The sequence below is a fragment of the Schistocerca americana genome, chromosome 3 (genome assembly GCF_021461395.2).
Source record: "Schistocerca americana isolate TAMUIC-IGC-003095 chromosome 3, iqSchAmer2.1, whole genome shotgun sequence".
Classification (NCBI taxonomy): domain Eukaryota; kingdom Metazoa; phylum Arthropoda; class Insecta; order Orthoptera; family Acrididae; genus Schistocerca; species Schistocerca americana.
The window spans coordinates 376372402-376384656 of NC_060121.1; the positions used below are offsets into that span (position 1 = coordinate 376372402).

General features: G+C 43.1%; 1 protein-coding gene across 1 annotated transcript in view; it reads right to left on the bottom strand.

Moving 5' to 3' along the window:
- The window catches only part of LOC124606118 (slit homolog 2 protein), a 627832-nt gene that overhangs the window by 306786 nt on the left and 308791 nt on the right, over positions 1–12255 (bottom strand). Inside the window, exon 4 of the mRNA XM_047138082.1 lies at positions 6516–6652. Coding sequence (XP_046994038.1) covers positions 6516–6652 — 137 coding nt within the window. The remainder of the gene's footprint in view (positions 1–6515; positions 6653–12255) is intronic.

Here is a 12255-nt window from a genome sequence, read left to right on the forward strand (position 1 = left end):
TGGATAAGATGCCTGTCATCTCGACTGCTAGTGATACGAGGCCGTTGGGATCCAGCACGGCGCTCCGTATTACCCTTCTGAACACACCGATTCCATATTCTGCTAACAGTCATTGGATCTCGACCAACGCGAGCAGCAATGTCGCGATACGATAAACCGCAATCGCGATAGGCTACAATCCGAACTTTATCAAAGTCGGAAACGTGATGGTACGTATTTCTCCTCCTTACAAGAGTCATAACAACAACGTTTCACCAGACAACGCTGGTCAACTGCTGGTTGTGTATGAGAAATCGGTTCGAATTTTTCTTTATGTCAGCACGTTGTAGATGTCGCCACCGGCACCAACCTTGTGTGAAAGCTCTGAAAAGCTAATCATTTGCATATCACAGCATCTTCTTCCTGTCGGTTAAATTTCCCGTCTGTAGCACATCATCTTCGTGGTGTAGCAATTTTAATGGCCAGTAGTATAATGTTATTGGGAAAATTTTGTTGAAGCATTTTCAGCTCTTTTCTTAGTCACTGACAGTCTTAACAATGGGTAATACAGGTTATTTTTCCGTCTAGTGTTGTAAGAGTGGATATCACAGTTGTTCTCAAGTTGTGATGGGTTATTTATGATGAATTTCATTACCGAGTATATGTACTACGACGCCGCAGTTAAAATGACTTGCTCCGTCAAGACAGTCCGTCCGTGGGTGAACACCACATATTACTCTTTGGTTGGTTCGTTATGGAGGGGACCAAACAGCGAGGTCATCGAGCCCATCGGATTAGGGAAAGATGGGGGAGGAAATCGGTCTTGCCCTTCAAAGGAACCATCTCGGCATTTGCCTGAAGCGATTTAGGGAAATCACGGAAAACCTAAATCAGAATGGTTTGAACCGTCATCCTCCCGAACACGAGTCCAGTGTGCTAACCACTGCGCCATATCGTTCGATTATTATTCTTACTGCTCGCTTTTGTACGATCAGTATCTCCTTTCTAAAAGATGGACTACCCCAGAAAATTATTCCGTAAGACGTTATTGAGTGTAAATATGCAAAAGTCTCAGGAGTAATTCGGTGATAGTGAGTGCAATTGTGGTCGCCAGAAAATGGAGTGTAAAGTGGAAAAATCGGCACATTTTGACATATTCTACTATTTGAGATCAGTAGTTGGATAACAGCAGCGGAGGCAGCCAGAAACATTTGTGCCATCTTTGGGGATAATGTCATTGGACAGAGCACGGCAAGAAAATTGTTTCCACGTTTTAAGGAGGATCGTTTGGATATTAGTGAATTTCAACGTTCAGGAGGGCCTTCGGGGTATGATGAAGATCGTTTAAAGGCATTAATCCACAATGGGCGAGTCTGTGTACTCGAGAACTGGAAAGTATGATGAACTGTGATCATTCTACCATCGTGTGACATTTGCATGAAGTGCGAAAGGTCAGAAAATCGAGTGTATGGGTAACTCATGCATTAAGCTAACATCACAAAAATCAGCGGGTGGCCGTATGTGCATCTCTGCTTGGTCGTCACCAATCGGGTCGTAAACAACACCTAACATTCGTATCCTGTATCATTACTGGTGGCGAGAAATGATGTATATATTGCAACGTAAGTAAAAAAAGGAATGGTTGAGCCCAAAGCAAGCAGCAACTCTCCGTACAAAGACATACGCGCGTTTACAAAAGATAACGTTATGCACCATGTGAAACATTGTCGGTATGGTAAGCTATGAATTGCTTCTCCGACGTGTAACCATCACTGCTGACATTCATTCCCACCAACAGAGTTGTCTTGTACACGGAATCCAAGAACAACGGCCAGGAAGACTGTGTGAAATGATGCTAAACCACGACAACGCCCGTCCGTATGCAGCTAGACTGACAAAAAACAGTACACAGGAGCAGAGTTGGGAAGTAAATCAGACCCCACCCTTTCACCTAATATTTCGCCGTCAGATCTTCATCTTTTCCGCTCTCTATCGAACAACCTTCAAGTAGCTTCCTTTCCGGATGAAAATGCGCTCCGAACATGGTTCGACGAGTTTTTCGCTTCAAAAGAACGTATTTTCTGTAGTTGCGGTATCGAAGAGTTACCCCAGGTTTGGTAGACTGTTGTAAATAGTGAAGGAGAATACGTTACTGATGACTGAAGTCTGTCTTAAGTGCAACTGTTGTGTTTATTAAACTTATGGCAAAACGCTACGAAGTTAAGCACCAACTCAATGCAAGGAAAGGGAGTGGACCCAAAACTATTATTTTTTTTTCCCTCAGTCACTAAAATTTTCAATCTTTCCGACATTGTCTGAATTATTCAGCACGCTCTTTTGCATTCTGCTTCTCCGCTACCACAGGCCAACCGTCAGAAATTTTCGGATCCTGCGTGAGTTCTGCGCAGACATCTGGTGTCGCATACCTGTGGGAACCTACCAAGGGCAGAATCGCTGTTGTATTGTGTTCCAAAGATGCATAAACAAGCTATTAACCAGGTGGTCGTAATGTTTTGGCTCATTAGAGTGGAATATGTCTGCCAGAGGGAACTGAGGGAGTGAATTACAATATCAGAGGTCGCTGCTGTGTGATGTGGAGCCCGTATTTTAAAACAAAGCTGTCCTCGTGCTGCCAAGCCGTAGCGGTTATTTAGTAGCTTGCTCGCAGAAGGGAGTCTGTTATTAAATTCAGTTTTGTTTAAAAATCCAAATTTATTTCTACCTAAGCCAGTTTTCCGATGTAATAACTTTCATTTAAGATATTTTTGTAAATTATTTTATGTAATATAAAATCCGAAGACTAAATACAGGGTCCACGAAATATTGAAATAACTGATAAACGGCTTAACTCTCAAAAAAAATTTCCGATGTTTATAGATGTTTAAGCGAGTCTACCCTTCTCCAGATGATGCACATCAAGTAGGTGGTCCGTCTCTGCTCACACATCACCCAGCATATCAGGAGTGATAGCAAGAACAGCTTCTGCGAAGCTGTGTCGCAAGTCTTCGAGATTCTATTAAAAAAAGAAGGAACATTAACCTTGATGTAACCCCAAAAGAAAAAAAATTTCAAGACATCAAATATGGCGACAGTGGTACCAACTGAGTAGCGGCAGGTCTAATGCCTCAACATAACCTATCCAGTGACCTGGCAGTGTCTTGTTCTCTTTCACGCAATTTCGTACACAGCTGTAAGAACAGGGAGGGGCACCATTTTTTGGAAGATGCAGTCCCTCTATCAGTTTCTAGTTATGGCATGAGCCACCGTTACAGCACTTTGAGGCAAGTAATACCATTTATGTTTCTCTCAGGGAAGAAGGAGGGTCAACAGACTTGTCGAGCATGCCACAGAACTCTTTAACTTTTTCGGAACTAAGGACGATTTTTCAGTTGCATGTGGATTCTCTGTCCCCCATCTGCGTGTGTTATGTCGGTTGACCTTCACTGAAAGATGAAAAGTGGCTACGTCACTGAAGATTAAATTGTTTGAGAAGTTGTCATTATCAAGATGGTCCTGCGTGTCAATGCAGCTCTGCAGTTTGTGCAGTTCGTTGTAATGGATTTCTACTTACAGGAGCACGGCTTCACTTTCAATCGCTTTCGAAGAATTTTCCGCGCTGTTGTATCCGTCTGCGCTAGCTTGATGGGTAGACATTTTGGGACTTCGCAACATTACGCCTGGTCTGCCTGAAAGTTTTGCATGACACAAGCAACTATTCTCTTCGAATTTTCTTGTACCACTTGCTTATGCTGTTGTAAATCGGTTGTATCTTGTGAAACTTCCCATGGAAAGTTCTTAACACACTCAATTCCGATTAGCAACGGGAAAACTCTAGCACACAAAATGATTCCTCTGGATGATAGGCAACCATTCTAAGCATCTACCAGCAGTTTCTCAAACTAACTTGCTGGCATCACTTAAAAAAAAGAAACATAAAAAAATAGCAAACGAAACTACTTTCAAAGAGTGCTTTCACGTATTGTTAATGTCATTATGTTATGTTAGCCAGTTCAACATACTAACTTTTCATTGACTTTATAATTACTCTGTACCTTGCGCAAAAAGCCGATCATGGACGAGAATATCTGAAATTGCATAAAACTGAATATCTGATTTTACATAACTGTGTCTGAACTTGCATCAAATTGTAGGAGAATTTGTAGTCAGTCTGTATCTGGCAGTTTCAGTCGTGATGCATGTTGTACGCGATCATGTATAATTAAAACAATTGGAGTATGGTCTACAGCTGAGATATAACGGTATTAAATGTTGTAATAAGTAACGTTCATGGTATCCTGGACTAATCCTTTATTATCAATCCTGTCACTAGACACATATCTTGTGGTAGCAACGCCCTGTGAAGAACTGTTTGTCGACGGGCTACCTCCAGTGGGAGAGAGGAAAGAGATGCCAAAAGAGAAAATATGTGACTCTTAGATCTGATTCCGTCACTAACACTCAGTACAGGTTTCTGTTCAGGGATTAGGCCGTTTGTGCATAACTGTCCTAAGCGGCACGCACTGACCAACAGGTGAGAGAATGCCGCATTCTTACGGCAGTCTTCCTTCCTGCATTTGTTAAAGCCAAGTAGTCCTTACAGAATGGGCACATCAAGTCATCATACTCTCTAGAGGCCCGTATGGGATTTTCATGACCCAGTTCCCATGTTATCTGCACGACAACACATGTTCCGCAAAACCTGTCACGCTGCCTTTTTAACATTACAGGTTCACACACAGACACGTCTAGATGACTTTTCTACAGTATCAGCCGCTATCAGGAACATTCGCTGGTCGACGTTTAACGAACCTAGAGCGCGGACACGACTTGTTTGTGTGGTCCTCAATTCTTTCAGCATACCATCTTTTTAACTTCGTATTAGTATGACATTTCGTTCAAATCACCTTCACCATCATCTACTTAACTGGTTAAATTTGATAGTCACTTCTACTCCGGCAGTCCGTCTCTCCCTTGGATTTCTCAAACACTTCCTACCAGTGGGATCTGGAAGTCGCTCATTGCTGATTTTGACGATATATTTGAGTCGCAGTAGCGAAAATATAAAATGTAGCCTGGCAATGGCAAGAAAAGCGATTCAGAACAAGAGAAAACTGTAAACTTTGAGTACAAATTTAACTGTCATGAAGTATTTCTGGGAAGTATTTTATGGAGCGTAGCCTTACGGAACTGAAACTTGGACAGTAAACAGTACAGAGAAGAAGAGATTAGAAGCGTTTCAGCCGTGGTGCTACAGAATAAAGCGGCAGCTTAAATGGGTAGATCGAATAACGAAGACGTACTGAAGTGAATCGAGGACAAAGAAGTTTATGACACAAATTCATTTAAGGAAGGGGTTAAAGGATAAAACACATTTTGAGGCATCAACGAATAGTAGGTTTGGCAAGGGAGGAAGTTTGGATCGACACGGCTGAGCAGAGACAGGAAAGAGGAGAAGATGTATAGTGAAAAGAGGGAGGGTGAGATGAATAAAGGATGAAGAGGAAATGGACTGTGGAAGTGGGAGAAGGAGATGGGCGTAAAGAGAGGGAAAGGAGGACATGAACAGACAGAGAGAGTGGGGAGAAGGAGATTGATAGAGAGAGGGAGAAGAGGAGATGGATACAGAGATGGGGAGGAGGGCATGGTGGAGAGGAGGAGGAAGGAATGGGCATAGACAAGGAGAAAGAGAAGATGGAAATGGAAAGAAGGGGAGAAGGAGAGAGAGTTGGAGGAAAAGAAAGAGAGAGAGAGAGGGGAAAGATGGATGGAGAGGGGTGAGGATTAGACAATCATAAGGAGGGGGGATGAGATGGGCAGAAATAGGAGAGGTGGGCACAGAGAGATGGGGGATGTAGATTGTTAGTTAGTTGAAGTGTGCTCTATCTAGAAAACCAGGATCTAGTAAACACAGTGGAAAACAGCTGCGCGCCTCAGCACACCATTTCCGAGATTCGAGGAACTCGCGCCGGCCCTGGATAAATCCGAACGGCGAATTAATGACTTGGGCCAGCCTGGATGTAGTTTTTAGCCAGTTTTCCACATCAGACTAGGCGAATGCCAGGCTTGTACATATGTCCTGCCTCAGTTACACGACTCACAAACATTTAGAAAACGTTCACAGTTTTTCTCATTACGTAACAGCGTGAAATGTGATCCACAAATTCCGTTTCATGGGTGAAGGGTTGATTACGGGTAGGACATCCGCCCTTCTCTGCCAGTAACGTTTCCAAATCCAGATCAACATGCCGATCCTGTGAAGACGCGGGATAAAGCCATAAAATGAAGGAGGAGTGCAACAGAAAATACTCTACTGTTCGGAATCGCCCGTACGTTGCGTAAGCTGAATTATATTGCCGAGACTACCCCCGATGCAGTTGGAAGTAATATGTAGTAAACGTGGCCTCATCCTGCAATGTAATCTATGTTGTGAAATATAAAGATGAGATTAATAATAATACTGAGAATAACAGGTACGAAGATACATCAAACAGCAGAAGGTGATAGGAAAAATGCAGTTCGCAGTGCTGTCCGCTTACCTGCAAAGTCGCCCTCGGAGATCTCGGTGATGCGGTTCTCCTGCATCTCGAGCTTCTTCAGGGTGTCCAAGATGTTGAGAGCGTGCACCGGCACCGCCGTCAGTTCGTTGCCGCCCAGATTCAACCGCTTCAGTTTCCTGCAACAGGCGAACCACGAACGTCACTCAAGAGGAAGTTCCACCCACACTGTCAGTTCCGTTGACTGTAATCTCCTTGGCTGTAATCTCCTAAACTGTCAGTAAGCCATAACTATCCTGAAATCCCTGGGTGTTTATGACTGACGGAAATAAAATCGCACCACCAAGAAGGAGCCGTGCGACTTAAACGGAAGTTGGTAGGCGTGCTTTTGCATCTGAAAGATGTCTGTTCAGATTATGCTTTAACGATCGTGAACGTTGGTTATCCTTGCGTGTAATAGGGCTAAAAGAAGCAGGGTGTTTCTTCTGCGATGCTGCAGTAATGCTGCAGAAAGACGTGGTAGGAACGTAAGCACTCTAAGTGACCGCTGGTACGGAAGGTCACACGAAGACTGGGCTGCAGACGGCCACGTGGCACTAATGAGACAGAAGACGATCGTGTTTGACGTATGGCTGTGGCGCATCGTAGTACATCTGCAGCAGCAATTTGAGCAGCAATTGGCACCACAGTGACGCAACGAACTTTTACAAATCGGTTACTTCAAGGACCGCTCCGAGATAGACGCCCTGTAGCGTGCATTCCACTGACTCCAAACCACCGCCATTTGCGACTTCAGTGGTGTCAAGCGAAAGCTAATTGGAGGACAGGATGGAGGTCTGTTGTGTTTTCTGATGAAATCTGGTTCTGCATCATTGCCAGTGATGGCCGTGAGTTGCTTAGAAGGAGGCTTACAACCATCCCGTCTGCGTGCTAGCTGCACTGGACTTACATCTGAAGTTACGGTCGGGAGTGCGATTTCATACGGCAGCAAGAGCACTGTCCTGATTATCCCACGCACACTGACTGCAAATTTATTCGTCAGTCCCGTCATCCAAAAATCACCATTAAGCGTCCCTGTATAAACCGGCCAACTGCAACAGGCATGGAACTCTAGCCCACAAACCAACATCCGGCACATTTACAACACAGTGCATGCACGTTTGCATGCTTGCATGCAATATTCTGGCGGTTACACTTGTTATTACTATACCTACATTCCACATTCTTAATGGCATATCTCGCTCTTACACTGACCTGTGATCTTGGAATGTCAGTCACTTAAATATGTTACCTAGACAAAGGTATTCCCGGAATTACTGTGCAATAATAATTATTTGATGTTGCGATTTTCTTCCGTCAGTGCCAGTAGCCCGCTGTATGAACAGCTTCAAATTGAGTAGCCCTTGCGATCTGGAACACTGAATCAGTTGCAGAGCTGTAGAGGAGAAATTTGTTAATATGACCATACAAACTTGTAAACGAAAAGCTTGGTATATACGAAATTGATAAAAGGTTTAACCAGCAAACGTCCTCCGCACAGAAACGATTCAAAAACTTGAAGAGACTCAAGTTTTATTACGCCTATGCCATTTTAATTGTTTTTTGGTAAATCTCACAAAAGCAGGATATTCGAGAAGCACTACGCCCGTCAAAGAAGTTCAGAGATTTAATTCATTTCCGGAGTGTAAGCGACGTCACCGCATTACTGCAGTGGCAGCTTGAACTGACAACTGTAAACAACAGATGTCCATTCGACCAGTCAGTTGAGAGCAGGCAGTATTAAATAGTGACAATCAGACCGCGATGTGTCAGAGTTGTATCACAACGACTCTACATCAGTTTTTTGCACGTTTTTCATAATAAAATGAACAACAGACAAGGGTGTGGAAAAATTTGCCCCGCACACATCGACTCCCGAACAAAAACAACGACCGTGGACTCCTGTCGCAACTTCTTTGAAATGCAAAACGTGGACATTTATTTTCTGGAAAAAACTCATCAGAGGTGTCGATTCTTGGCGTTAGCAGTACAAAACGACAAGGTGCAGAAATGCATCAGAAGTGTCAACGCTTTGACGACGTAACCGACAGTCAAGCCAGTTTGATGCGCGAATTGAGCAACATCCAAATAAGGACGTTTCACATGGCTTTATAAGTCGAAGAGGGGGGGGGGGGGGGGCGGGTAGAGCACCTGAAGCATTAAAACGACCACATTCACTTTTGTCTAGTTATCATTAATCCAGTCAAACTTCTTGGACTGACGAGTTGTAACGCATCATTCAGTGTTAATGAAGTGTTGCCACTTGCCAGTAACACGCCGTAAACACCTTCATAATATTTCTAACTTAATATATACGGTCTGTTACAATTTTTTCTTTCTTGTTATTTTATCCTACTCGGCTCAGATGGGCACAGCTGTGTTGTTAGCGTTTATAATCCACCGATCTTCAGCGAAGCAATTTAAAAAATTTAAAACGTTGTAAAGTTTTTTACATGGCACTAAAAACACAAATGTTTAAAAAAAAATACAGATGGTGAGTTGTATTGGTTAAAAGACAAAAGAATGATACCGACTGTTTAAAATAGTACACAGAGAAGAATTAGGTGACGAGTTCTTGTAGACTGTCAGGGCTGAGGGTGTTATTGGATTTGTAGGATTTTATGTGGTATTTGTTATGAGCGTACTGTGGGTGGATGTTTTGTAGGGTAATAAGGGATAAAATTCCCAACTAAGGCCTAGATTTTGGTGGAGGGGAGTGATGAGGATGGCGGCTCTAACAAGAGATATCTTGTCGGGCAGGGTGGAATTCATGGTCGTGTAAGGGGAGATGATTGACGTTTAATGGGAAAGTATGTGGAGGGTAGAGTGGGAGCAATGTATTGGTGCATGTGCAGCAAAGTACTAGAATTGAAGAGAAGGGGGAAAGTAAAAAGTGCTTAATGCCAAAGTTTTGAGTAACATGGACATGTGGACATGGGGTCTGCATCCTTCCACCATCCTTCACACCTACAAATCCTTGATCCGCGCCATCCTCTGTTATGCCAGCATGGCTTGGATTTCCACCCCTCCCAGGTTCTATAAATCCCTCCAAATCCTCGAACGCCATGCGCTCCACCTCGCCTTCCACATCCGTCTTCTGTCCGCCATGCACATCCTCCACGATCTCATCCCTTTCCCCCACCTTCTCCTTTTCCTTGAACATATCCGCACACTATATATTGTCCGCTGCATTGATCCCTCTCACCCCCTGGTGTCTCCCTTCCTCTCCACCCCCAGCCCGTTGCTGCGCTTTTACTGTTGTGTCCCACCTTCTCTCCATCTCCACACCCTCCACCTCCTTTTACAACGCAACTTCCACCATCTACCCCTCCCGGATCATGAGCTTCGCCCTGACATCTACCCTTCCTACCAACTCTAACCCCATCTTCCTCCTGCCTCCTCCTCGGGGCTCCCTCACCTCCCCCTCCCTTCTCCTGAGTGGCTTTCCCCACATACTCCCCCTCCCTTCAGTGTCTCTGCACTCCTTCCTGCCTTGTCTTCTCTTTTCATCTCCTGCCCCACCAGTCTCTTGCCTCCTGGTGCAGCCGCTGATGCACCTACTCTTTTCTTCCTGCCGCCTCCCATGCTGCACTTTGCTCTCCCTCTTTTTCCATTCTCTCCAGCCTCTACCTCAGCAGGCCCGACCTGGCAGTTTTATTCTTCATCATGTGTGCTCCAAGTGGGTTTAAAGTGTGTTGTTCTGGAGTGTTTTTAATACTGTGGCCGACTTTTAACCTGTGCGTTTGTCTTCAGTGCCTTCTTTGTGTTTTAAAAATCGCCAACTGTATTTTTCAACTTAATGTCGCCTTTTTTTAATTGTCCCCCCATGAACGTCTCCATGTCTGTTTTTTTACCTCTGTTATCTTCCCTTAATCTGTTTTATGTCCCCCTTTTTATCGCCTTATATGTAACATTTTATTCTCATATTAGTTGTCATATCACTCAGCTGAAGAGTGGCGGATTGTTCCGCTGACAGCCCTCCCCTACCTCATATGGGGCAGGGGAATTAAATTTCAATAAAGAAAAAAAATGTGGAGGATGCCCCAAGATCAGAGTAGGCTCACCAAATAGAGACAAATGAGAACACTGTGTTAGTGGAGGAGGTTGTAAAGGAGAACAGATGCGTAACTCTGAGCAAAATAGCGACAAGTCTGGATTTTAGTACTGGCTCAGTGCAGAATATTGTTCACAATATACTGCACTTCAAAAGGTGTCTGGAAGATGGGTGCCACATCAGTTGACAGCTGAGTTGAAACAAAGTCGCATCAAAGCCTGTGAAAACATTTGCCTCGTTTCCACGTCCAAGATGATACATTTTTGCGATAAACTGTTATAGGCAATGACACTTGGGTCCACCGTCAACAACCAGAAAAGAAAAGGTCGAGCAAGGAATGGTGCTACAGCTCATCGCTGAAACCAAAAATTCTGCACTCAACCATCTGCTTGAAAAGTGATCCTCACTCTATTATTGGATGCGACAGTAACCAGTACTTATTATTCAGACATGTTAAAAAAGCAACTTCGCCCTGCAATGAGAAGAACGAGGACTTCTGACTTCAGGTGTATTGCAACAGCATGACAACGCCCGACAGTATACAATGCATAAGACATTTGAGACTACTCACGAAATTAAATTTGAATGTCTGATACATCCCTATTATTTACCAGATCTCGGTTCTCATGACTTTCATGTGTTTGGTGCACTCAAAGAAGCAATGGAAGGCAGGCATTTCAGTAGTAAATAATAGGTGAAAACGGCGGTGAATGACTGGGTACACACACGACCAAAAGAATTCTTTCATCGTAATGTCTAAGCACTTCCGAAGTGGTGAACATGTGCATTCAACGTCAGGGAGATTATGTCCAAAATTATGTATAAGTATTGTTACAATCAAAAATATTATAGCATTTTTATAGCTTTTATTTGAATTACCTTTGTACATTTATGTTAATGATATTAAATGCAGGAACCTTTTTGTAAGTCAGTTGTGTTAACGATGACATGTAACTGTTTATTATATTAATGGTTGTACACCATATTTCACCGTCACATGGCTTCTTTACAGTAGGGTAGCACGAAGGTTGATTTGTAATCGGAAGAAATATATTTTGGAGAACAGAAACAAATATTATCTTTACTGAAAATTTAATCAGAAACTTTGCCTATTATTTAAATGAGTTATGACGATTGGGGATTTAGCAAAGAGCCCGAGATATGCGAGCTACGTGTTCGACGATTGACTACAGTGAAGTAATGTCTGCAACAAGATAAAACAGGTAAGTGAAAATGAAGTTGTACTGCATGTTCTCAATTATCCATTGAATGTGCTTAATACTCGTCTGCAACACATTTATTACTACGGAAATATTATTTCTCTCTTATTTCACATGTTATTGTGATTATTATACATTTTGACTTACGGTATAGGGTACTGTATAAGTGTTATGAAACGTATGAAAACTTTGTTATCATTTGTAACTGCAATATTATGCGAAATGTGAAAACAATTTTCTGCAAAACTACGTTAGTAAACGGAGCGGAAGTATCAGGAACTTAGCACAATGTTAACTCTGAAGTAGTTTGAGTAGCAGTCAGAGCAGAGTCTTCTCCTACACTACAAAGGAAGTCTTTGGAGGAGCCGAATACCAAAAAATTCATGATCTGGAAGCAAAGTATCATGTTAGAATGAATAGAGCATTGTCATTATCGTTCTATTTCTTCTCGCCTACAGCAGTAAAACTT